This window comes from Silurus meridionalis, chromosome 22 (genome assembly GCF_014805685.1).
Source record: "Silurus meridionalis isolate SWU-2019-XX chromosome 22, ASM1480568v1, whole genome shotgun sequence".
NCBI lineage: Eukaryota > Metazoa > Chordata > Actinopteri > Siluriformes > Siluridae > Silurus > Silurus meridionalis.
Window position 1 is genome coordinate 10,009,876 of NC_060905.1, and position 27,099 is coordinate 10,036,974.

The 27,099-nt window shown below is 38.3% G+C and overlaps 1 protein-coding gene across 1 annotated transcript in view; it reads left to right on the plus strand.

The window, feature by feature from the left end:
• The window catches only part of eif3hb (eukaryotic translation initiation factor 3, subunit H, b), a 76,307-nt gene extending 66,110 nt beyond the window's left edge, over positions 1-10,197 (plus strand). The window contains exons 6-8 of the mRNA XM_046834656.1: positions 2,219-2,339; positions 5,176-5,308; positions 9,756-10,197. Of these exons, the coding sequence (XP_046690612.1) occupies positions 2,219-2,339; positions 5,176-5,308; positions 9,756-9,853 (352 nt within the window). The 3' untranslated portion in view covers positions 9,854-10,197. The remainder of the gene's footprint in view (positions 1-2,218; positions 2,340-5,175; positions 5,309-9,755) is intronic.
• The last annotated feature ends 16,902 nt before the right edge of the window (positions 10,198-27,099 follow it).

Sequence of the window (27,099 nt, forward strand, 5' to 3'; positions counted from 1 at the left end):
TTCAGTGCGGATGAGCAACTTTTGGGAAGCGATTGAAAACGAAAGTGTGGATTAATCCGGATTAGTGTAGGCATAGCCTGGGTATCACACGTCCATAGTATTCCGACACATTTTAACTTATACAGTAGTTCTTATATTGCAGGCTTTTGCCAAGTGGCCTAAATGTGAATCTAGAAAACAAGAGCCGTTATCCAGAGTTCTTCTTCTTCTTTTGGCTTCTCCCTTTAGGGGTCGCCACAGCGGCTCATCCGTCTCCATACCCCCCTGTCATCTACATCTGCCTCTTTCTAACAACTACCTGCACGTCTTCCCTCACCACATATAGCAGGATAAATGTTAAGGTTTAAATTGGAAGTGGCACCTTGGTGGGGTTTGGATTTGAACTCACAATTTTTCCTTCAGGAGTTCAATGTTAAACATTGCCACTATCACTCCTTCATCTTGTATTGTATCCTCTTTTGTTTCTGGACTCTTCTTCCTCCCTAAAGCATCATCAGTTGTTTAAGGCTGTTCGTCTCCTTGTTGATGGTGTAGAAAGCCAGTATGGCATACTTATTTTTTCCAGGAACATTTGTGCGTGAGCGAGAGAGAGAGTGAGTGTGTGAAAGAAGTACTTAAACTTTGTCCTTACCTGCAGCTTGTGTCTCATCTGTCTTCCCAGCAGATTTAAGGAATTTTCCTGGAAGATTAATGGAACTTGCTATTGTAACTAATTGGCTGCTAATGTAGATTAATGCCACACTAGAGATAAAAAAAAGGCTTGTTATGGGCTTTAGAAGGAATTTAAAAGTATCCTCCTGTTATCCTCTCAGTCCTTGACTTTGATGTTCGACATTAGACATAGCAGCAGCATGGAATAGGATTTGCATATTGTTTGAAATCTGCAGATTTTCATGCAATGTTTTTGGGATATAATGAATCATTTATTAGTTTCCTAATGAAACTCTACCTATCAACATATTCCCTTTAGTCGAGCAGTTTATTTATAAGCCTCAATGATGAAAATCTTGCTCTCTGGGAAATTCAGCTGTGCTTTGATGGTATAGAATCCGTAATATTAAAGAATAAAACATGCACCCAAAAAGCATTTCTCTCTGCCTCGCACTGAACGTGTAGCAGCTTTAAAAAAAAATAAAATAAAATAAAATAGACTGATTTGTGGTTTTCATTCTACTGCTCAGCCAAAAAAATCAAATTCTTCCCTAATCCGAAAATTTGGAAACTTGCTCGCTTCATGATTTCCAGTGTCATCACAGTACAGTTTTGTGGATTTTTGGCAGAAACTGCACATCTGTCTTGCAACCCAGGAAAGAATTTGATTACCTCACTTGTTTTCCTTAATGACGGAGTAACGGTGACAAGAAAAGAGATCACACAACAGTATATATAAATTACACCAAATTGCATTTGGCACACACAATGTTTTATGCAGGAGTAATCTATTGGTTTCCCGAATGTGAGAGCTACAAATTGAGTATTTAAGGCAGGAAAGTACTTTTTGGTTTTGATATCGAATTTGGATTGATCTGTTGTGGAAGTAAAATTTTACGATGTAAAGCCAAAGCAAACTCTGATCAAAGAGTTTAAGTTGGATGAAGCCCAAAAAATGATACTGATGAGTATATCTGCTGGTACAGCTATAGACATGCGACAAATGAAAAGAAAAAGCGAGTGCACTCTGGGTGGTTTTTGCTGCCATGGTTTTGATTCTACTTGTGCTTAAAAGTTCAAAACCACTTCTGTTGTCATATGAGTGTATATATATATATTTTTTTCTTGGGATGACTCTGCCTACATCCACAGATATGCCAAATTATTTTGATAGATAAGAAAGTGCTTCATGCTGCGTATTAAAAGCCTTTCACGGCGACCGGGTCTGAACCCAGTTGAAGTCCAGTTGAGGAAAATATCCTTTTGAAGAAAGATTTTCATGCCTAAAGGAAATTTGAATTTCTGCCAAAATACATTGAAACTGTTCTGGCAGCTCATAGTGGACCAACACCTTTCTATGTGTAAATTTCCATTTAATTCGTCACCTGTCTGTATTCCACAAGAACGCATGCACAGCTGTGCGATAGAACGATGTTACATATTTTTTTAAACGAAGTGATTCTAAAGTTGGTTTCCGAAGTAAATCTGCAGTGAATATTTGTTGTTGTCTGTGAGATCCTGTCTGCATGAATGAAGTCAGTGTGCTCTGCTTTTTCTTCTGTTCCAGCTCTCATCTCGAGAAAAGCCTTCAGATGCTGATGGACCGAGTGGACGAAATGTGCCAAGACATCAACAAGTACAACAACTACAGCCGCAGCCTGAGCAAACAGCAGCAGCAAAAACACCAGGTAGCCTGTCCTTCTGCTCCTCCAAGGTTCCTGCACCTGGCTCTTACCTTTCTTAGACACAATTACTAGTGTTTAGTCTTTCAGAGAATAGAGCATTTCTATTATTTTGTTAGTTTTTCTAATGATGAGCTGTTTTAAATTTGAAGGAAAGAGTTACATCTGCTCTCCGACACTTCCTAAACGTTAACTGTTGTAGACTATTTTGTGTATGTCCTTTTATTTATTTATTTGTTTAATTAAAAAAATTAAAAATTATTCTTTGTGCACCCAAGCGCAGAGGTGCTTGTTTTGTATTTGGCTAATTTGCTTAGGTCTGTACTATTAAGAAGCTCATCATCATGTGTAAACCACATCATGAATATTTATTCAGTTCTCTGTATTGTTTTTGGCAACTTTCCCAATGAAATGCACTGCTCATTAAGTGTCCTTAGAATTTTAACCACACTCCCTAAGCCTGAAAGGTCAGTCCTCTAGAGATCAGTCTTGACCCTCCCAAACGGTGAATAGATCCTAAAATCAATCATTAGTTCTGAATAAAGTTTTCACAGTCTGCTTTCTTGCATGAGGGATTCTGAAGGCAAATCAAACCACCTGCTGGTTGGTCCATCCACCGTTTTTTTTTTTTTTTTTCTCCTCCTCCTTTTCTTGCTGTCTGAGTTGGACTGGAGTGCTGCCCAGTGCCCTCCAGTTCCTACTTTCACCACCTCCATCTGTTGAAGGAATCTTCTCGTAAGCCGTTCTTTGTTAGCGCTCGTCCACGGCTTTGGAAGATCTCAAATTTAATCACCGAACTGTTCATCCAGAGCTCTGTGCAGTTGTGTCGTGCTGCATGCTACTGTACACCTGAGCTCGCTGCAGCAGCTTCAGTGCTGATAAGAAGGAGGAGCCCCTTTTCTCTCCAGAGCTCTTTGAAGCCGGCCCATACTGTGCAGGCGACCCCGTGCTCAGCATGTCGCGGTGCACCAGCTCCGCTAAGCTGCTTTCACGTGGTCCTAACTGAATTGTGACTTTCAGCATAGTAAAGGTTACAGCATTTCCCCTTCAGAGGCATCCATTGTTTTGCTGCAGTGCAGAGAGCCAAAGCCACCTCTAGCAGAACACAAAGCCTTCCAAATTGGCTCGGTGAAATGAACGGTGCTTGAAGGAAATCGATGGAGTTGCCATCTGTGTCAAGTTCAGGGATGAAGTCTGAACAGCTTTTTGTGTGCCCCCTGCTCCCTCCCACCCCCTCCTCTCTCTCTCTCTCTCTCTCTCTCTCTCTCTCTCCCCTTGTGATGAGACAAGTGCACGTGCCTACCTCGTTGTGAGCGACACGAACATTGTGTGCTGTATAGAATTGATAAAAGGTTTGAACTGCTTGTGTAAACATTCTTAAAAATAAAACCTAAGACATTTAATATTCTGTGTATCGTATATACGATACTCCAGATATGATTATCATTTATTTATCTAAATATCTATATTTATTTACAATATATTTATCTATTCCTTTCTATTTCTTTATCTATGCTCCTACAGTAACTGAGCCTGCTTTTATTGAAAAGATGCAGCAAGCTCTGGAATGATGAACATCCTCAAAAAAAAAAAAAAAAAAAAAAAACAATGAAAAATGTTTGTGGTTAATTAGATAAATCTCAAAGGTTTTTCATGCGGCTTGGGTCAGGGGACAGGCTGATTTAAGAAGGTCAAGGTCTCATTTAATTTGCACATTCTCTAATCTTCCTTGTGTTGATAAAAGGAAATTTAGTCCCAGTGAAGCAGGAAGTCATGGATGATCGCCCAAGAGGAGAATCATAAAATATCAATGAATTCATGATTCTGTTGATTCGGATTAAAGAATTTCAAGGGCGGATATTAATTGTAGATTTGGTTTCCTTACACTGAATTTACTAGATTTTTCTTTTTTTAATATTCTCAGTGAAAAACATCATGTGTCCAGTGTGAGATTTTTGTTTCCAGTGTGAGATTAAGCTCATTAATGACTGATAGTTGTTTGTGAAATTAATTTAATTTACAAGCTATCAAAGGTGCCAATAATATTGGAGCTCATATTATGCCCAATGCACGATTCTCGATGGCATCATGTTATACAACGGCGGTATCTTATTTGTGTCCTGTTTGCATGCAGGCTCGTTATTATTACAGTCTCCTTACTGTCTCTCTTTCTCTATATACCCTCAGGATGAGAACAGGATTAGAAGTGTACATTAAAATAATTACATTTTAATTCCCTCATGCTTTTCAGTAAATGCATTTAGAGATTAATTTTGCAGTAGCTGATTTTTTTTTCTAATTCACGCTATTTAAACTGTAATTACTGACAGCTTCTATGTAAATATTGAAGCATACATGTTTGGCTGCTGTGTAGATGCATGACTGAGCACTGAAGCATAGCACACGCCACTCAGACCACATCTGCACTTCACAAATGTGTCTAGTCTGAGTACAGCATGTACATTAGAGGGGAAATAAATGCTCAAAGGTGGTGGATCCACACCATCTATCAACTTCCTTGTGCTCCTTTTTTGGTCCTCATTGATTTTTTTTTGCCTCCTTCAGCCTTTGATGTTCACTTGTCATCCTCTGCTCTGTTCTAATAGAGTTCTCTCTCTCTCTCTCTCTCTCTCTCTCTCTCTCTTGTCATGCACCACTTGTGGCTTGAAAGGTTTCCCCCTTAAGTTTTTGTTTCACAGGGAGATAATTGGATTGCCTCAGGCCATCTACAGGTTAATAGCAAGAGCTCCAAATATCAAGGTCATAATAATGCTTTGTGGGTTTTTTTTTCTCCTCTCTCTTTTTTTCCCTCTTTCTCTCTCCCTCTCTCTTTCCACTCCAGTACGTCCAGAGGCGTCAGCAGGAGAACACTCAGAGGCAGAGCCGAGGTGAGCCTCCTCTTCCTGAAGAAGATCTCACCAAGCTGTTCAAGCCACCACAGCCTCCTCCACGCATGGATTCCCTGCTCATAGCTGGTCAGTATACATAAGACACCTAAATCTTTATCTCTGCCTTGATGGCAACAGAAAACTCAGCTAACGCAAATGAAAGTTTTAGAGGTGGGGTTTTTGTTTTCAAGACATTATTATATTGGGTATTAAAAAATAAAACACTTGTGGTTGTGATGTGCTTTTTATTATTAAACTTGTTTATCCCATGATGCTCTACAGGGAACCCTGTTGAATATCCTTCATTTCTCATAAAAATAGTTTGTGTGGAGGAAAATAAACTTGGGCTTATTAACACAATGTGAGGTGGCTTGGGCAAACCTTTTGAATTTTTTATTATAGAACATTTAGAAACAATACTTTCTTACCTGATTTTGTTTCATTTTACACACATTTTAAACACTTTTCAAGTTTGTTTGACCTCGTCTGGTTACCAGAAAAGTGTTTTTTTCCTCATGAGATCCTAATAGAAACAGCTTTCCATATTTAGGAGAGAAACGGCTCTTGCCTCTGACCTGTTCTTGTGATCTTGGATAGAGAAAAGATCTTCTTCTTTCGGCTGCTCCCATTAGGGGTCGCCACAGCGGATCATCCGTCTCCATACCCCCCTGTCCTCTACATCTGCTTCTTTCACACCAACTACCTGCATGTCTTCCCTCACCACATTTATAAACCTCTTCTTTGGTCTTCCTTTTTTCCTCCTTCCTGGTGGCTCCATCCTCAGCATTCTTCTACCAATATAACTCATGTCCCTCCTCTGCACATGTCCAAACCATTTCAATCTCGCCTCCCTCACCTTGTCTCCAAAACGTCCTACATGGGCTGTCCCTCTAATAAACTCATTTCTAATTTTGTTCATTCTCGTCACTCCCAACGAAAACCTCAACATCTTCAGCTCTGCTACCTCCAGCTCCACCTCCTGTCTTTTACTCAGTGCCACTGTCTCTAAACCATACAACATCGCAGGTCTCACCACAGTCCTATAAACTGGATGGAGAAAAGATGATAAAGGAAAATTCATTCCTACTATGTTGCTGAAGCACCATAGACATTTAAATAAGCAGTTGCTGCTTACCAACCGAACGTATTGCGTATATTTGTATATTGGTTCCAAACCTATCCAGTCTTGAGTGACCTGCTTTAGAACTCTGACACTACTGAACAACATTAGGATGAATTGGAAAATTGACTGCACCCTCAGGCCTCCACACCCTACATCAGTACATGACTTTATTACATTTACATTTACATTTGCGGCATTTAGCAGATGCCCTTATCCAGAGCGACGTACAAAAGTGCTTTGAGTCTCTAGAAATGAATAAATCTACACTGGTACGCAAGATTACAAACTTAATATAAATATAACTCTTGAATTCTACAAACTTGGAAAGTGCTAATTTAAGTGTTTCAGGAAAAGGTAGGGCTTCAATCGCCGCTTGAAGATAGTCAGGGACTGCTCTGTACGGACATCTAGGGGAAGTTCATTCCACCACCTCGGTGCCAGAACAGAGAAGAGCCTTGAAGTGTACTTACCTCTCATTCTGAGAGAAGGTGGTACCAGTCGAGCAGTGCTGGAGGATCTCAGACAGCGTGGTGCAGTGCGAGATGTGATGAGGTCTCTGAGGTAAGATGGTGCTGGTCGATTTTTGGCCTTGTAGGCAAGCATCAGTGTTTTGAATCTAAAACGTGCAGCTACTGGAAGCGAGTGAAGGGAGCGCAGCAGTGGGGTGGTGTGGGAGAACTTGGGCTGATTGAACACGTCGTGCAGCTGCGTTTTGGATCATTTGCAGTGGACGAAAAGCGTCATTAACACCCTTGTGGCATGATCACAAATAACTACATGCACACTCCAAAATCTAGTGGACATTTTTCCAGAACAGTGGATTTTATTATAAGAGCAAATAAATATTAAATGTGGAATGGGATATTCAAAAAACATCTTAAATCCTATGGTCCTTTGTTTACAAACCTTTGTCTATGTAGTGTTTTAGAATCTCTATATTGCAAAAAAGATGTATACACCCCAAATTTGTGTTTCCTGAGAAATTCACAGGAATAAACCACCATGAGGTTTTTACGAATTCAATTGAATCTACGTTAGTAGTGCCTGCTCAGCGAAGCGAGAGAGACATGTGGAGCAGACTGTGAGAACTCAGCCTGTTAATGATTCATTTCCTTATTTAGTCCGAGTAATCTTGGTTTGTAAAGATTTGCGCTGATCCCCTCCTCCGCTCGAGGAGTCAGACGGGGGAGACGCCGAGCAATTTATAGCGCCTGTTAAAGAGCTCTCGCTTTAGACAGTGATGGAGAGGAGGAAGAAAGTGTTGCCTTCTCACCGCATATTTAATCGCCACGGGTCCAGATTAGCCATTCGCGAACCTAATCAGAATTGCCACGGTGTGACCGTGCGAGATGAACCACGACACAGAGATGTGAACTACTCCCTCAGATGCCTTCATGCCGTTTAGTTGGAGCATATGTGGATTTGTCGATTCGCTCTGGCAGTGTAAGGATTTCGTATGCCTAATGAGTAGGTGTGAGGGACTTGTATAGATAATAGCAGCTGAGGTTACAGTAGGTCTGAAGAGTTGATTACATTCGTGTAGCAGCCTTGCACAACCCCTGTCTGCCTGTCACCATGTCAGAAGCAGCGAGGATTAATTACACACACTCACATGTCACACAAATTCAGCCATCACTCTTTCTCATGCTAATGAGCACCAAAGAGCATTAGTATTCACAGCATCTTTAGCATCTAATCCCTCTCTTTTTAGTACTTTTTCTTTTTTCTTTTCCAAACTAACTCTTCCTCCTTCACTTTTATATTTTCCTCACCGCCTCTGAGCCGAGACACCCCGGGCAGATGCACATTTGCCTTTGAATTATTAACATTCCTGATTCACTCCGGCTCCGCTTGCAGTGGGATACATTCGCCTGTGGGGCTTTATGTGCGGGGTCTGTTATTGAGTTGTGCGTAATTAGATTTGGAGTTGTCACTGTGTACAGGTTGTGTGAAATATTTACCTCGAGCTACCTGGGCTCTGGCTGCACCAAGTCGTTCGGAGCTGATGTTTAGCTGTTTCATCCGTGTTTATTGAGCATTCAGATCAGACGGTGTTGCCTTAAAGCAAGTAAACTCCTTTTACTTCATAAATCATGCCGGCCGGCATTAAGTCATATTCGCAATTTTTCCGTCAATTTATTTATTTATTTATTATTTTTTATTCATTCGAATTTGAAAGTAACAGTGACCTGAAAGAAACTGCTTTCAGAAATGATGTAGCTTTTTTTTTTTCCCCCGAAAAATTTTTTTTTCTTTATTATTTCAATACTGATCTAAGAAATCATGCATCTAGATATAAAAATGTTAAAATATCAGAGTCAGGAGTAAATATATAATGTTATAATAATTTATTTATCTCGCTGCGTTTTATTTAATGAGAAAATGAACGCGTAGAATTAGCAGAAATGCATTTAATTCTAATCTTTAATAACTGTGCCGTCTTGAGCAGGGTCATGACGGATACAGAGCCTATCTGAAGAATATGAGGTGCAAATACACCCTGGATTAGACAGGACACCATGCGTACACACACATTTTCACCTTGGAGCAGTTTTATGTAGCCATAATAGTGACCAGCATGTGTTTAAACAATTTCCCTATGAGATCAATAAAGTATTTTGATTCATTTAGGAGGTCAGAGGAAACCACTGGTAATGAATATAATTATAAAATGGATTGTTTGTACAAAAGCATGTTTCAGGCATGACGTGTTAAATTAATTTGTACATTTATACAAGCGCCTTAGTATATAATAAGTATGTCATGAGTATATTTGCAGGGAAAAGTGTATCTGAAAAATTACGTCATATATATTATATTCATACAAATATATATAGATATGTATGTATGTATGTATGTATGTATGTATGTATTTGTAAATCAAGTCATATTACATCAAACGTATGCCACGTCTGCATTATCATTCAGAGCAGGGTCAGGAAGAGCAACATGTAAGTGATGCTGAGACTAACACTTCTAGGTTTGTGTGTGTGTTTGTGTGTGTGTGTGTGTGTGTGTGTGTGTGTGTGTGTGTGTGGGTGTGTGTGGGTGTATGTTTGAGAGGGGAGCTGTTGTTTGCAGGTGATGGAGTGTTCATTTTTCAGCCTCTTAAGGGCTTTTAGAAAAACACTCGAGCCCTGCCTGGCAAAACGTGCGTTCCCTTCCAACGCTGCCGAGCAGAAAGCCAATCACTTAGTGCTGCAGTCTGGCCTTACAACATAATGGAGGACATTAAGAGCGCCAGCCAGTGCTGTCATTACTCTTTACCTCTACACCTCTCCTGCTTTATCTGTCACCTTTTTTCACCATTTTATTTAGCTCTTTATCTCTTTTTCAAGATCTGAGGGGAATCAGCAAGTCCTGAGACGGTCGTGCTAATTATACCTATTTTTCCCTCATCGTTCTCTTTAGGGCAAATCAACACTTACTGCCAGACTGTGAAGGAGTTTACTTCTCAGAACCTGGGTAAGCTCTTCATGGCAGAGGCTCTCCAGGGCCATGGCAGCTAGAGGACAGCAGACAAACCGCATCTCCTGAGGCGAGTCCTGAAATTGGTTATGAGTAAATCTCCTTTAAGTTGCCAACAAAAGAAGTCAAAGAACAGAAGGGAAATTTGTCTCTTTTGGCAGAAAATGTATTTAGTATGAAATTGTTACATGGATAAATGATCATGTTTATAAAGCTATAACTAATGATGTGCATGGGTATGCATTTTTTTTAATATTTATATAGCACATGTTTTAGCTTCATTATGTAACTGATCCATGACGAGAAAGCAGAATTTCCCTCATTTGGTTTTGTAAAAGGAGAAGTCAATAAATTTGATAATTAAATGGATTGTGCCTAACCTTTAGTGGTTGTCTGTGTGATATATCTTTTACATTACATACATATATACATGTTTACATTCTTGGTGTCCAATGTTTTTTTTTTTTGCATTGAATCAGTAAAATTTTGCTTCACCCAATACCAATACAATTATAATTCTTTTATTTTTTTGTTATTATTATTTTTATATGATATATACCACTAATCCTACACTGGGTCACAGGGAATCCTGGAGTTTACCCTGAAGTTTTGATGCACAGTAGGGTCTATGGTGCCAACCTATCACAGGGCACAATCGTGCACACATTACAGAGAATTGGAAATGCCAATCAGGAAACACTTCATATCATTGGACTGAGGGAGGAAATCAGAATACCCATTGGAAACCCTTGAAGCATGCAGAAAGAAGATGCAAACTTTGCAACACACACAGTATGGACGGTAGGAGGCTTTGTGTCCTAAGTAGGCTTTGTGTAGTAGGCCAAGTAGGCTTTGTGTCCTAAAGTTTGAAGCGGGTATGCAGAAGTTTGAAGTTATGCAAACCTACAATTGTACATACAGACTTTATACTTTATTAGATTGAGTTTTTTAGCACATTTTATACAGATTTTGTATTGCTTCTAAAATCATCATAGTATTATTTTACTGAACTATTCCCTTAACCTTCTTCTCTGCTGGAGTTCCTTTCACTTGCACTCTCTTCTGTTGAGTTATTTCCCTATAGAGTTAACTTTCTACATTTACAAGAGCACATTTCAGCCACCCTTACCATTACATGAACTGTCTAGAGTTCACTCGCAATTTTCCACCTATGATTATGTTCTGGCCCTAACGTGCTCGGTTTGAGTTCGCACACTCTTTTCATTAACCTCATGTCCTGTCCTGTCAAAAGGTCCAGACTTTCAGGCATTCTTCACTCTTGGCATTTGTGCCCGACTTGTTTTTGTCGCTTCTTGGTTTTCATGATGCTGTTTAGGTATGTTGTTTGGTTAAAAAACAAAACAAAACAAAAAAAGTAATATATATATATCATCTTCCAGGATTGGTGCATTTATAATGAGATCACATGACACTAATTGTACAGCTGAAATTCATTCAACTTACAGTAATTCTGGGTACACATTTTACAACAACAGGTGTGAATGTTCATCCAATCAAATGCAATACTTGCACAAATCTTTTTGCACATTTTATTTGTACAGTATTCCTTGCTGTAATTCATATCTTGAGGTTTATAAACTGATGTTTCCAATATGGATTATATAGTAACAGCTCATTCACAGGGACTTGATTCACTGGTACTTGACAAAATCTTACCATAATAACTTAAACAGTATAACTTTTTTTTTTTTTTTTTACATTTAAACCAAAACAACTTTATTCGCCAAAATGAATGGGTAAAAAAAAAAAACGTTATCTGTAATAAAGTAGAATTTATCATTTACAAATTTGCAGTGGTATAAACGGAAGACAATGATGTGCTGTTAAAGGAAAATCTTTGGGTTGCTCTGAGTCAGGACCTGTTATGGGTTATTATTTGATCACAGCATGTCCTGTTTCTTCATATTCCCTACATCATTTTGTCAAACTCTATTCATTTCCTACCAATATTATGGGCAATTTTCTCATGACATATATTTGTCCTGAAGTTCATTTCTGTGCCTGCTCGTAACACTGCAAAGGTTCAAGGGGGTGAGGGGTGTAATTACTTACGCAAGACTCGTGTTTTAATTAAGAACTTTTTCTACAATGCTTTAGTAATGTAGTCTGTTTCTGTAAAAGCAGCTCTACTGTAGGTCTTGTGAAACCTAGCATTTATCAAAGAGATTTGATGTCTGCTTCCCTCCATACGGATGAATAAAACCTGAGTTCCTACTGAGTTTACTATCTGCTCCTTCTGCACCGTCCGCCCACCAGCCGCGCGCTGTCATCATTAGCCTGACTGAAACGTGGCTTTAATTTATTTCTGCTTGACTAGAGGTGATTAAAGTTGAAGAGGACTAGATTCTTTCAGAGAATTGGCTCAGAGGTGAGTTGTGCCTTTGCACCTGTTCATTAAGACCTCTGTTATAGCACAGCTCTCACAGCTGATAATCTGATTTGGTGTTTGTGTCTACAAGCATAGAGGAACGAATTTCTCCCTAAAGGCCTATTGATCTGAGCGTGTATGAGTGAGACTCAGAGGGCATCGATCGCATGGGCGCCCCGGTTTCAGGTCAGCCTCATTAGACTTCGCTTTGAACACTGTGCCATTGTATTTGTTTCAGCACGGCACCATCAACATGCTCATGCTTTGATTCTAGTATTGATAAAAGCCCAATTCTCTCCACCTCGCCAAGGAATCTGCACTTAAAAAAAAAAAGAGGAGGAGGATGATAAAAGAATAGGTGAGAAGAATCCAGTGCTTTGTGACTCTCATCTCAAAGTCACTGGCACTTGCAAAGAAAATGTTCAAACACACTTTCACGCCTTCCTGACCAAATCATTACCCCCTATCTCTCAAACATGAACTCTACACGGTGATTGATTGTTTGTCTTAACAGTGATGATGTTAATCATCTGACTTTAGTTGAGAAGTGATGTACACAATTCAGGCCACATCATTATGAATATTAAGCTGGAAGCAGGGTTTCGGGCAGCAGATGTTATTTGATGATGCACTTCATCCTAATTTCTACTTCAAAGTTCATGATTTCCTGGTGGAAGAAAAATACATTTTAAGGTTCTTGAGAACTTCCTGTTCTGATCAGTTTCTTTGAATCATCCATACAGGAAAATCATTTTCTCAGTAATCTTCTTGTTTTTTGTGGGGCAAAAGGATAGAGATCAAAATGAACTTAATTAACTTCTCACTCTGTCAGACAAATAATCGTGGCTATTTTTTTTTTCTTCATTTGAATTTTTCAGTTGACCAGATCGGCAATTTTCGATAATTCTCTAATCTCAGTTTCTGTTGCAGATGCTGCTATCATAAATGCTTTGAAGCTTCTTTAGTTTGAAAATTACTTTTAAACATGGCAGGAAAGATACTCACCTAAAAAAAGAGAAAAAAGATCAAGATAAAGAACCAGACGAGTAAATCCAAATTATCTGAAAAATCCACTCATTAAATGACAGCTATATAATACTCTCAGATGCAGAGAAAGCCCAAATCTAAACGCCTGTCTTGGTTTCTCTTCAGGTGCCAGAAAGTAAACGTGGGCTGAAATGAAGATTTGACTCATAATTTTGTGCACCCAGCAAGAAATTACATTTTCATTATCCTTGATTTACTTTCCTCTTTCACTTTTTTCCCTCCCTCTTGGCTCCTTTGTGACAGTTTATGGGAATAATGTAGTGTTAAGATCACCTTCATTTTAGTGAATTCAAACTGACGTGCTGTACAGTCTAATTCTAGTCATTACGTGTGATTCTGGCCTGCTACACTGTTGAAAAGACTCACACCTAGAAAACCCTCCCTGACCGGGAAGCGCTGTTGAGTTCTTACTAGATCCTTTAAGGGATCCCCAGAGGAACAACTGCAACAACGTTTACAAGTGAACTTGATTAAATAACATTAGCAACTGTCTGAGTTGTCAGAGATGTATTATAAGATTAAAAAAGAAAAAAGATTGACGCTCGAAAAACCAGTATCCTGGGTTCCCAGGACAAGCAATATGGTGCATTCTGGGAATGAGAGTTCATTGTTTTTTGTTCTTACAAACAATTTCCCTTTTCTCAAAAATCTTTGCTGTTCTCAAAAATGTCCCTATTGGCACTGACACTTACAGTCAGTGAGGAAAAGAAAAAGTAACTGTTACTTTTTCCTTTTGTAACAAAGCAATGTTCCTTTGTAATGTCAACTATCCAGTTAATAAACCTACAAGAATATCGGCACCAGAATCCCTAAGTGCATATTAAACTTTGACCATATTTCATGTGATTTGACTCCTCAATGCAAGCATGCACCACTAGTTGGCAGTCATACATGGTTGTATGTGATTCATGGACGTCCTTGCTGCTCTGTCCTCCAACGAATTGCATTCGTACTGTATTGCCTCGGCCTCCACTCTCTCCCACATGACTATTCTTTCGTGACAGGAGAGTTCATATTTTCCCACTTTCCCTTCTTCTTTCTCAGTCTTTCTCTTTATTTCTCTCTTTCTTTTTCGAGCTGTACAGTTTTCTTTTTGGTTCCACTGACTGATCATTGTAGTCTGTCTTTTTGCATGCTGTCTGGCCTTGGCTTCTCAGTAAGCCTCACGCCACCGCAGTGTTGGTGTGTACGAGTTGAATTCTCTTCGTGTGGGTCGAGTTCAAATCCATGTGCGCCATATTAAAGTGTGTTTGTGTCTTCTGTTGGGCTGCTGAAAGATGCACAGGCTCATTGCTGCAAAAGCCTTTTCCAATTGTTTCTGGAAGAAAGGAACAGGGCGTATCCAGTTCCCTAAAACTAAACTATTGACAACATCTGAAAGTGCCCAAGATATTCTGAAAAAAATTGCATTTGCAAAAACAAAATATTAATTATTAACAGCTTGACTGAGCTATGACTGAGCACTCCACAATGAGAATGACTCATCACGCTCTATTGGATGCATTCAATATCATAATTTTTTTCTGTTGAGCAAGTAATATTGAACCATTTTGTTCCCTTAATGCCTGCACAAAGAGCTATGAGTTGTCAAATAGAATGATGTGTCTAATATTTAAAAGCCCATCCCACACCTGCTCATTTATGTGGATTTACAAGCACGTCAGTCAGAGAGGTTCTCAATTAGCTTTTATCTTCTACATTATTAAAACTAATTCGCCATTAGGAAGTTTCTTTCTGTTTTGTTTTGTTGGGTTTTTTTTAATCCAGAGTTGTTAATTCAGACCTATACAAACTTTTTACAAAACACAGTGAACTGAACTCATGTACCTTCTTTATTAAAGTGTGAAACAATAGAGCACAGTAGAAAATGGATTCGGTAGATACTGAAGGTTTCTTAGTCTCCTACAGACGTTTTACTTGGAGCACACTGAAAGGGAAAAAAAAAATAAAGTCAACAAGTAAAAACTGAACTGTTTCATCTTTTTCTGTAGAGTGTATGTGGATTTGCCTTTTTTGCTGCATTGTATTGATTTTTGCTTGTGTGTTTTGTGCCCGACTAATCCTCTGTGCTCTTATATAAATGTTGCTGAGATGCCTAGTGATGCAAAATTCAATAGAATTCCATTTAATTTGCATAGTGCTTTTGAGAATGGACATCGATGCATTTCTCAGAGGCAACAAAAACCTCCCTTAGATGAAATGAGGAAGAAAACTCGAAAGAATCCAAACTCAAAAGAGAAGGCCTTCTCATGTGGATGACACCTAATAGTGTAATTGCAAATAATTCCCTTTTTAAAAACTGTTTAATAAGGTCAAAATCTGCAAGTTTGTAACCAGAAAAAAATCATTACAGTCTATTATCAATTAATGGAAACATAATTGTAAAACTGTTTGTGAAAGTTGTAGTCCAATAACTATCATAGCAATTGGTGTCCTAATCCATAGTAGCCAAAATGTTCATATTATTTGAAGTCCAAGGCCAGCTAAATGGTTTCGATGCATATTAACCACTGTAATCTCATAAACATTTAGGTTGCTCATGTGGGCCTGCAGCTAGCGGTTTTAAAGTGGTCAGAACTCAAACCAGAAGTAGGACATCAGGATGAATCTCAGTAGTACTGTGTAGCTTGACAGGGAGAGAAAGAGACAGAAACATTTTTAGATCACTTCTATTTCTTATTTACTTTCTATTACTTCTGGATCCAGCAAATGTGCCCCAGACACCACGCTTCCCACTTAATTGTTGACGGTTGTTGTCACACAAGTAAGTCTCTTTCATATTTTTCTATCTTAGCAATGGCTTTCTTACTGCCACTGGACCTGTCAAAACTACAGCTCTATGTATTCCCTTCACAGTTGAATAGCTTACTTCGACCAGTGTTAAACTCAGCTTGAGGCTGTTGTCCTGTGAGCCATCTATCATGCAAGCTGTTGATTCTCAGAAAAGTGTCTTCTGATTTCATTTTTTTGGGTCTGCCTGGTCAGAGTTTCTGCCAGGTTCCAAGTCCTTTTGCTGGTGTGGGAAACTGTATTCACTGACACAATGGCTTACAATTTCTCTAAAGGAAAGACCTGCACATTTAAGTTTTAATGGTCTGTCTATCTGCCTTTGTTAATTGCCTTTTATTTGCAGCTATAGGAGCAATATAATGCTTTCTGCAGTACAATACTGTGCAAATATTGCTTAAGAGGGTTTTAAAACACAATCTGTTTCAACACCACTTACAAACTCTCTGTTTAAAAGCCGAAAAGCAATCAACAAAAGTTGGAACACCTGCAGGGGCTGTTAATATTACTTTCAAGGTTTAATTTCCTACAATTGCTGCAGTACAGGCGTAAGCAGTTATCCATTTATGTTGTATAACTCTGAAATGTACTTTATTTTTCAGTATGTGGTAACCTAAACCTTTTTTTCACCTCTGGCAGTTTACTGCTTATCTTTGTGTAATTTCAGGTTATTCACCGAACTTTCTTTCGGCTTCTTCCATTAGGGGTCGTCACAGCGGATCATCCGCATGTTTGATTTGGCAAGTTTTCATGCTGGATGCCCTTCCTAACGCAACCCTCCCCATTTATCCGGGCTTGGGACCAGTACTAAGAGTGGCTGGGGTTGGTTCCCTGACCGGGGATCGAACCCGGGCCGCAGCGGTGAGAGCGCTGCATCTTAACCATTTAATATAATTTTAAATAAAAATAGGAAAAATTAAGGTGTTCTTTATACATGCTTCTTGGTCATTTTAATGTTTCATTACTTTCAGTATTCCTCTAACCCTCTGCTGAATTTCTCTCTGTGATGAATAACGCTATTCATTTATCCAAAAACCAAATGGTCGATCTCATGCCAGAGACACAAGGTGGAAAGACAACCTGATTAGGAGTCCAATCTGTTGCGGTGTTCCACACACATTTGCCCACCATGCCACTTCAGATGAAAATATCTGCCTCTTTTCCTAAGATATAAACAAATGTACGTTTTGCTGATTGAATTCATTAATAAAAATATAAGTTTAATGAAAGAACAAGGTAAACGCATCAAAGTATTGCTCCACATCAAGTAGGTGTTCATTAATGGAGCTTGTCCTCGCTTGCATAATCTGCTTCCATGAGTTCTTTTTTTTTTTTATGCAATCCCATGGAATAGCATTCAGGACACACACCACTTCTTAATTTTATTTAGAAAAAGAAAAAAAAAATATTTTGGATGAATTAAAATATAGTAGATTTTGTGTAAGAAGAAAGAAAAACCTTTACTTATACAACTGTAATATTTATATAAAGTACATTATAATCTTTCTATATGAACACATCTGGAAATCATTGCTTTTAAGAGTTAATACAGTCTTTTACAGTTCCATTGTCCCATGTGGTACAAACTCAAAAGAACTGTTTAATTTGTATAAAAGTACAGACAGTAAGACATTGTTACCTGAGTAGGTTTTGTAAGTCAATTTCACGGAAATGTCTGACATGTTCTGGATACTGAAAAGAATAGAAAATAATTAAAAATATAACAATTGGCTCATTAATTCAGAGTAATACCTCAACCTCATCTCTCTCGAGTAAATGTTCAGGCATTGCATTTCTAACAGCCTTCTTTAATTTTTGCTTATTTGCCTATCATGATAAGCCTTTTCAGATTAGAGTCATTTTTAATGGGATTGCATTCAGACCTATCTCTAATGGAACTGCATCATGACAGAACAGTATTTTCCAGAAAGGCATTGTGACAGAGGTGAGATTAAGGCCAGACTGAGGTAGAAAGATCCGTGCAATGCCTTTGGCAAAGAGGAGGATATTAATGACGGCTTGGTGTGTATTGACAGTGGGTTACTGCGAGTCAGGAGTTTTGGCTAATGAAGACTTATGTAGCAAGGTGAAGAATGCATTAGTCCAAATCAATTCCATCAAAAACCTAGCACTTGATAAGCTTGATGTAGAATTGGTGAGCAGGTCGTAAATTCTGAGCTTGGGGAGCAGACAGAAATGGCCGTCTGACCCCCTCATACAAAAACTCCTACTTATAATCAGTGAAGGGTATCGAATAATACTGAGTAATCTGTTGTTAGAGAACAATATGGATAAGCAAGATGGAATCAATGAAGGAATTCTCCTGCGTGTCTGTGTGCAAACATTTCCATGAGATTTGTGCGTAAATGAATCGTCCTCATTGAACGCTGACATTGTGAAAGCTCAGCAACTTTAAACGAGTCCCTTGGAGGGGATGAAATAGAGGACTGGGATCTTCTGTGGTCTGTCAGTTCTTTAAGTAAGCTTTGATGAGCAAGGGATAAGGGAAAGAAGCATTTCTCTGGGTCTAACATGACCTCTGCAATGTTACATGCTGCTTTTTTCTTATTCTGCTTTTATGACTACTTTATGCCTCTCCAACCTTGTGTCTGACATTCCCTCTGTCGCACACATACCTTCTCCCACACAGATGTCTGTCTTTATCATGCTCTCACACTTTCTTGCATTACCATGGAAACTGAAACAATCTCTGCTTTGAAGGTCCTGTGCTGAATATTGTGAAACCAGTGCCCTTCGTACATACACACTCTGCAAACAAAATATTCATACAAACATGCAACTTTGCAATATCTGGAAATGCTGATTATATACTTGAAAAGTTCAGTTGCTGTACATTTTAACACCAAATATGTATAGAAGGACATCATTGGGGACAATAATCAGGAAATCTCATCTCATAGGATTGGGATTAAATACAGGATGCACAGGTCTTCTGCTAACACTCGCTAACACTCGCTGTTATTGAACACTTTATTGACCATAAAATCCTTCCACATATCTGACTTTGATTTTCAGAAAGATCTGTCTGTTTGAATGTAATCTATTAGTATGTGCCTTTTAGTTTCAGCATGTGTACCAGTGAGCAACCTTGAAATAATTCCTGACTCTTGTCTCTTCGTTAATGTGCCAATAAAATGACTTAAACGTCATGATTTTATTCTGTATGTTGACACATTTCCTTTTGGAACAGGAAGTCAGCACAAAAAGGCAGGATTTATGGCATGCACTAATCAGTCCCTAGTTTGTATAACACTCCTCTGAAAGTTCAGAATGAATATGCTCCAGTACTTTACATTAATCACACAAACAAAGATCGGAAAAATGGACTGGTGTGTGGAAAGATGCACATGCAAAAAACATCAGTGAGCAGTGTTTGTTACTAAGAGGTTGCGACTGTAGAGCAAGACCCACTGTTGGGGGCGGGATTGTCTAAAGGGCAGTTAAAATTTTAACACATGACTAGAATTGGCATGAGTCATGACCATATCTCATCACTTACCAGTATAGAAGAATAAATCCAATGCAAATATATATAATGGGGGAAATAATTATTTAAACCCCTGCTGATTTTGTAAACAGACTAGAGTTTTATGGTAGGTTTATTTTAACAGAGAGACAGAATATATATATATATATATATATATATATATATATATATATATATATATATATATATATATATATATATATATATATATTCCCACACACTCACTTATTTCACTCGATCAAATACAAAATCATTCATATATAATATACATTTATTATTTTGTTCTGTTTTTTTCTTTTTTTTTTATATTCTTTGTCTCTCTGTTAAAATAAACTTACTATAAAAATTCTAGACTGTTCATTTCTTTGTAAGGGGGTACGTTTACAAAATTAGCAGGGGATCAAATAATTATTTCCCCCACTGTAGCAGTGTGAGTCCAGTGTTAGACAGTAAATACAAAGCATAATATCGACACAAAGCAAAGTCAACAAATTGTAACCAGAACATTTGTTTATATTTTCTTATTTCGGCTTCTCCCATTAGGGGTCGCCACAGCGGATCATCCGTCTCTATACTCCTCTGTCCTCTACATCTGCCTCTTTCAATCAGACTAATTATAAAATATGCCTAATGACCTATAAAGTAGTGAATGGTCTCACACATTCAGTCCCTGAGTGAATAGAAATATCTGCCTGATCCAATCAAAAAGTTTACGTTCTTCGTCAGTACTGATAGTAATGTAATAATAAAGAATACAGCAGGGGCATAGTTTTCCCTAAGCCCACCCCCGCCCCACTCACACCACCCAGCGATGGAATTGATTTCAATTATAGCTAGAGCTCAGCACACTATATATTTACGTAAAGTTTGAAAACCCATTTGTTTAGTTATGCTTTTTGTTAAATTGCTTTTATCTCTCAGGGGGCTTCATGGGAATATAGTTTTGGTGAAATGGGATGTTTTGATACTTTCACTCACCATTTTTATACTTTCATACTTTCATATAAATAAATAGATTTTTTTCGAAGGCGGAGAAATGCAGTGTTTAATGTCCCAGAGTGCTCTCCTGTGCTAGCTACTGCCTATTACTGATCTGGTCATAGCTTTATCTGCTTTCCTCCTACAAAAAGGCTTCCACGTGTGGACTTGAAAAAGCGTCTTTATTTGCAAACTCAGTGTTTCTCTGGTAATTAGTTGGGACTTCATGACTACTTATTGCTACTATCCTTCCAGTAATTCAAATTCCAACTGTTTCATGGCATTGCTTTATATTTATTCTGCATTATTTGAACAGCAATTCACACTTCAGTGAACAGTCATATACAGGCTACAAATGAGTTTAGTGCTTTTTAATTTAATGTTGTTAATAATGAAAGTGAATAAATTGGTGGAAATTGGATAAAGTATTGCACTTTACAAAGATGAAATGTACTCGTGTGGATGAGGCAGCTCTAATGCAAATGTGGATTCTGAAACTAAAAGCACATAACACCAAAGCTTCTTATAACCAAATGATTGCGTAAAGATATAACGTCTAACGGAACATCTAGGAAGTTTTTCCACAATGTCTAGATCTGTCATCTGTAGCATTCCTCTAGTGCCTCTAATATGTAGTCTGCAGACAAACCTTATTGTCCACTTTTGCTTCTATTTTTGGATTTTGGCACTGTTATACTTTGTAGAACACCTGCTATATCTCCAGGATGCTGACCATCAGTTCCTCTCAGAGTCTAACAGAAGGAAGCTGATAGCCCATAAAATGAGCAGAATCCTGCTGTAACATTCGGACACCCTGCTAGGGTCTGAGATGCAGATCAAATAACAACGGTAAGGTTGAGTGGCAAGAGCAGACTGCCCTCCAAAAGAAAGAAAAGATGCTAAACCATTTGTAAAGAGAGTGACTCAATACAGGGATGCCTTGTGGTGTAGGACATGAGGGAGGTGTGTCTCCTCCTAGAGGTCTGAAAGTGACTGTGCCTACAGATCATATGAGAATTGAGAGCGACAGAGTAGTTTTATTATCGTCTTACTTACTTTTTTTTCCTTTTCAGCTTTGAAGTTCTGATATTTCTCTGTAACCCTGTGTTCCCATCTCACTGATCAGTGCTAATTGGATTCCGGCGCCATGAAAGCGAGCGTAAGAAAATGTGTCACGGTGTGCAGTTGACTTGCTGCAACTGTTTCATATCTATTTCTGTAAGGACACAGAAACACACACTTCTGTGCTACTAGAGAATGATGTGACCCCTTGGAGCTGTCACACTCAGCACATCACACCCAGCTGAGACATTCAGCATATTTGATGTCCTTTTCAGTAGCTGTGTCACACATGGTGAAATACGATCAGTCCGTGATGCAAGGCCTTAACGGGGACTCCTAAATGTTCCAGGAACAGGACTTTAAAAGCTTATTTGGAACTCCTTTCACTTCTCTGTCTCCACAATGAAGGTGATCATGGCTTTTATAAAATTCTGTCTGCGCCTTCCTCTGCATCTGGTCTTTATCCCCATAATCCGTATCCACGTAGTATACATACGCATTTATTCCACAGCGGTTGCACTTGCCAAATGGGATTGCCCCATGCCAAGCTGCAGTGGAAACTATTTTATCAGCTATTCCGATCAATCATGGGCCTTTGCCTTCTTTGCATGGTACGTACCGATCTTTTTTTGCAGCTCCAGGGCTACGAGCCTTTGTTGAGTGGAGGGTTATAAGAGTTAAGAAAGGCTAGAGAGAGAGACGCTGGTACAAATGAACCATTTTGGAACAGTGTCATCTCTTATGTTACTTTTACTCATTTTATTTTATGATGACAGCACAGCTGCACCGCTCTTTAAACCAGAGCATTCCGAACACATTCAAAATGCCATTTTGTGTGCATGACTTGCAAAACATTTCCCTTTTAAATTATAGCAAGGAGCTCAACAAGATGCCTCAGCGTTAGAATGGAGTAAATGTTTCATCAAGGACTAAATAAAATTTACAGTAAATGAATAGCACAATGTTTTCTATATATAAAAGCGGTGTTGTTATATACACTATAAGGAGAAAAGAATTGGGACAGCTTTTCCCCTTTTCTGGCCCTTCCCAAAACTGTTACCACAAGGTTGGAGGCACACAACTGTGTGTATATATTTAGATATAATATATAAAATTGACCTACAACACCCAAACCTGTTCCAGTATGAGAATGCCCTTGTGCACAAAGCTAGCTCCATTAAAACATGGTACTGTATACATGAAATGAAGTGGAAGATCTTGAGTGGTCCACTATAGCTTTAAAGCTCTGACATCTTTGGGAGGAAATTGAAATACTGACTGACCCCAGGTGTCCCACAAAACATAATGTGCTGTTAACGTAATGTTAATGCACTTAATGTCTAATAGAATGTTCAAAAAAGCACATGGAATCATATTATCTGGTGTCCACAAAACTTTTCCCTATTTAATGTATAAATAAAGCAAATCATAATCTATTTAGTTCTAAATCTCATTCTTTAGTCTGCATGCCTGTTCTTGGGCTTTACTCTGTGACCTTTATGTGTCGTCATGGCCACTCCAAGGTTGGCACCAATAAATCCTATTTAACAACCAGGACACTGATCAATTCCTATACATTCTCTGACACTAAAATTAGTTAAACTCCATTTGGCCTTCACTTTGTGGCACTTCATAATTCTTTGTGTTATGTTCAGTTCATCTTGTCCCAATTGCCTGGTTTACTGGAAATGTTTAAACCTGTGGGTGATGCGTTCAGATGAAGGCTTTATGACTTCATCTCACGCCGCTCTGCTGCTTTATCTCCTCCGACCACCTCCGTATGACTAATAACCTTGGATCTGATGATCTGTAAAAAGTCCCCTATCAAACAAACATTTATGTGTTTGTTGACAGTGCTGTCCTCTTACAATTATCCCTGTGCACATATTCACAGAGATGCAGCTCCTTTAGGGAAGTTATCCATGTAAAAATATATGCTTTAAATATCTGCTCTGTATGTGTGACCTTTGCAGAAATACAAAGCTGTGCAGAGATTTGCTGTTCTAGCCTCCATCTGTTGTATCGTTTTCTTGCTGAATTCTTTCTATCTATGTTGTATGTGTCCATTCCATTCTGTCTGCATATTGGTAGTTCGATGATCATTAGCATGTCACTATTTTGCTGACGATCACAATTAGCAATGGTATTAAACGGTGACATGGTTTGAAAATTGCATATTTTCTTCTTTATTGGACTTTTACAGCATTTTACAGTATATCAGTTATACACTTCTCTCAATCAGTAAACCCTTTTTTCTTCATTTTAATATTCCATTATAGCCTGACCTTAAACAACTATTATACATGACTCATTGCCATTGCGTTGTATAGATCACTGCCAAAATGATCATGCTGCTAATTTGTCACTGTCAATGTCATTTTGTTCTCAGGCCATGCAGTTGAAAGTTTTCACACAGTCTGTTTTAGCTACATGAGACTTGGCCAGATGCTTGGAGGCCAGATTGTGGTGGGCAGTTGGAACAATGTAGGAACAGGGTGCCAGAGGCAGGCCTAGGGTACGGAAAGGCCAACGTTATTCTAACTTTTCATTATGATGAGATAATTAGACACCAGCTCAGGACTGTGAGATGGAAAAATGAGCTCAGCCCTCATCCTTCACTGCTGTTGCCCACAGCATGAAACAAGTACTGAAAATGATGGCATTGCAGATTTGGCACAGCATCACCCCGTGTGCACTGACGTCTGTGGGTTACAGCCTGTTAACCACTTTTTTAATCTGCAGCTTTTTAAATTTTTTATTTAAAAGATTATGTTAACTCATCAAATTGCTTTTTAAACAATTGGGTGAATTTGCACAAAATAAACCCCTGATTCCTATATGATTTGTGAAATCTAGTTTTAAAATGCAATCAAATTAAGACAAAAATTCTGGACTACACTACACATCCGTGTAGGCACTGTTTGTTTTCAAATCCATTGTGCAAGCATACACAAACAAAAAAATATCCCTTTTTAATTACTTACATGCTTGAAATTTCCTACCAACAGTTATAAAGGCTTTCCACACTGACTGATCACTGCAACCATGGCAGGACAACAGAAGCCACAAAACAGCTACTCAATTTTACCCAGAATTTTGAAATAAGACAGGAATGGAAAGCTTTTTATATAGCATGTTTGTTTATAATCATCTCTCTTGGCCGGCCTGCACTGGCTTACTCACGCTGCCTCTTTGTTCTGGCTTTGTGGCCATAATGATTTGTGACTGAACAGCAAATCCATAAAGCTGGACAACCCGATGACCAGTCATTTGCTCTGGCATGTGGCGTGTTTTTTTTTTTCCTTATCTGATATAGATTCCAGTTGGGCTTTTCATCATTTACTCGAGCTTTCCTGTTTGAGGGTGATGGCTTTTTGCATATGAAATATGGTTTAACTGAAGGGAAATGGCTTATGGGAGTGTAAAAGCTGCTCGATCAAATCTACCTGCACCTGCGTATATAGAAACACACAGACACACAGTGCATTTACACACACACACACACACACACACACACACACACACACACACACACACACACACACACACAGCAATGAAGGGTTTGCTTGCTTTTACTGTAACAAATGCCTTGTTAAACTAAAAACAGGTTGAATTAACAGGATCCAGAAAAGTTGCTCTGGATATTTTAGGTCAATTTATCTAATGTCTGGTCTGGCATTTAAAAGATCTAATATGAAAACTGCTCAATGACATCATGACACGAAACACTTAAACCTTTGACACAGAAATAACAGACACAATGTAATTGTTTAAGAAACAGCATTAACACACACACACGCACACACACACACACACACACACACACACACACACACACACACACACATGCAGCATCCCAGACAAGAACAATTTACTCCATCTGTGAGCCACTTCTTAGCCTGGTCTGTCATAGTCCTGTAGAGAACAGCAGCAGAGGGTCATCAGCCTTCATATTCCAGAAACTTAATTGATTACAACTGTTCTGTCTACCTTATTTATAAATTCAGTGTTTTCTATCTATCTCTTTTGATAATGCTCTTTTAAAAATAATAAATATTTGAACAAAAATTACTACACATAGCAGTTCGCAGAATCTAATCAGTATTCCACCCTTTGCCTTTTAAAATGCACCAGTACTCTTAGATACACCACTGTGCTCTTTTATAAACAAAAAAAGCAAAATCTTGCCACAGGTCTGCAGACATTTTCTTTGATTTTCTTTTGCCTCAGCAAACATTATGTTTTCTGATTTTTATTCATTCACATGTCATAAAGTCTGCATGCTACATACAATAATTTTTTATAATTAATGTATTTATTTATTTGAAAAAATTATATTTGTACATTTGACAATTTGTACTTTTATTTTACTAACCCTAATCAAAGGAAAAACATAGTAAATAGTAAACAAACCATTATTAAATTTTGTGAGAGAGAGAATAATTTTAGTGCATCGCTCTATGGTCTTATGACTTGTCTTCAATTTTGTTCTGGCTTTTTTAATGCACATAATTCAGCTTAGCAGTACTTGATAAATCGATGTAGTTAAAGCGGGACAATCGTATAATTGAAGTAGCCCTTCCTGCATTTCAATCCTTTTTATTAATAGCTTTATGTATTCCATTTCACAAAATTTTAATGTTATATGTTAAAACAAGTCACCTTCCCTGTGTGAATCATAGCCTATTTTTATATTGATCTATACAATATTTTTTTATATTGTGCTTTTTTTTTATTTATTATGCAAATAAATATTATATACAATACTAAATGTTATTGTGTTATTGTATAATAAGTAAAAATGGCTATTAGTACGAGGGGCTGTCTTTCCTCTTCTTTTTCTTCTTCTTTTTGGTTTAAAAACTAACCTGCATTTAATTGCCCAAATATTGTTTGCTGAAAAGTGCAACAATTAGTTTTTTTCATTTAATCGGTCAATCTCATCCTCTTCTCAATTTCATTCTGTTTTTAATGTAGCATCCTGCTTACCCTGAGCAGACCTTGAAGAGTTCTGTGTGAGGCTGCTCTCTGTATGTTCAGCTCCCCCTGGGCCTAATGACCCAATTTGCACTGTCCACCACAGCCGAATCAGCTTTTCTTCCCGTTCGGTTTTGGGGAAGGAAAAACAACAGAGTGCCAGGTTCACCCTGGAAAAACTGAGCGCTGCCAAAACAGCACAGACTTGGCCACATACAGGAGCACCTTTGTGAGGGCTTCTCTTTTTTTAAAAAAAAGGCACCTGGATGGAAAGAACGTGAAAGATGAAGGAAGACACACAAGTGTAACGTAGGTGCAGTCATTAGTGCCGCCATGAGGGCTTGTGAGCTGCCAGCCCACAGAGGCTATGGTGAGAAATTAAACCATTGTGGCCTATAGTCATTTTTTTTACAGCTTGTGTTGACTTAGTAATCATTACCTGTGTCATTTTGAAAGTAAGAATTTGTCTGAGTTAAAATAATGCTACTATTTACTAAGTTACCACAGTAAACATGCCACTGCTATTTTATCATACTGTT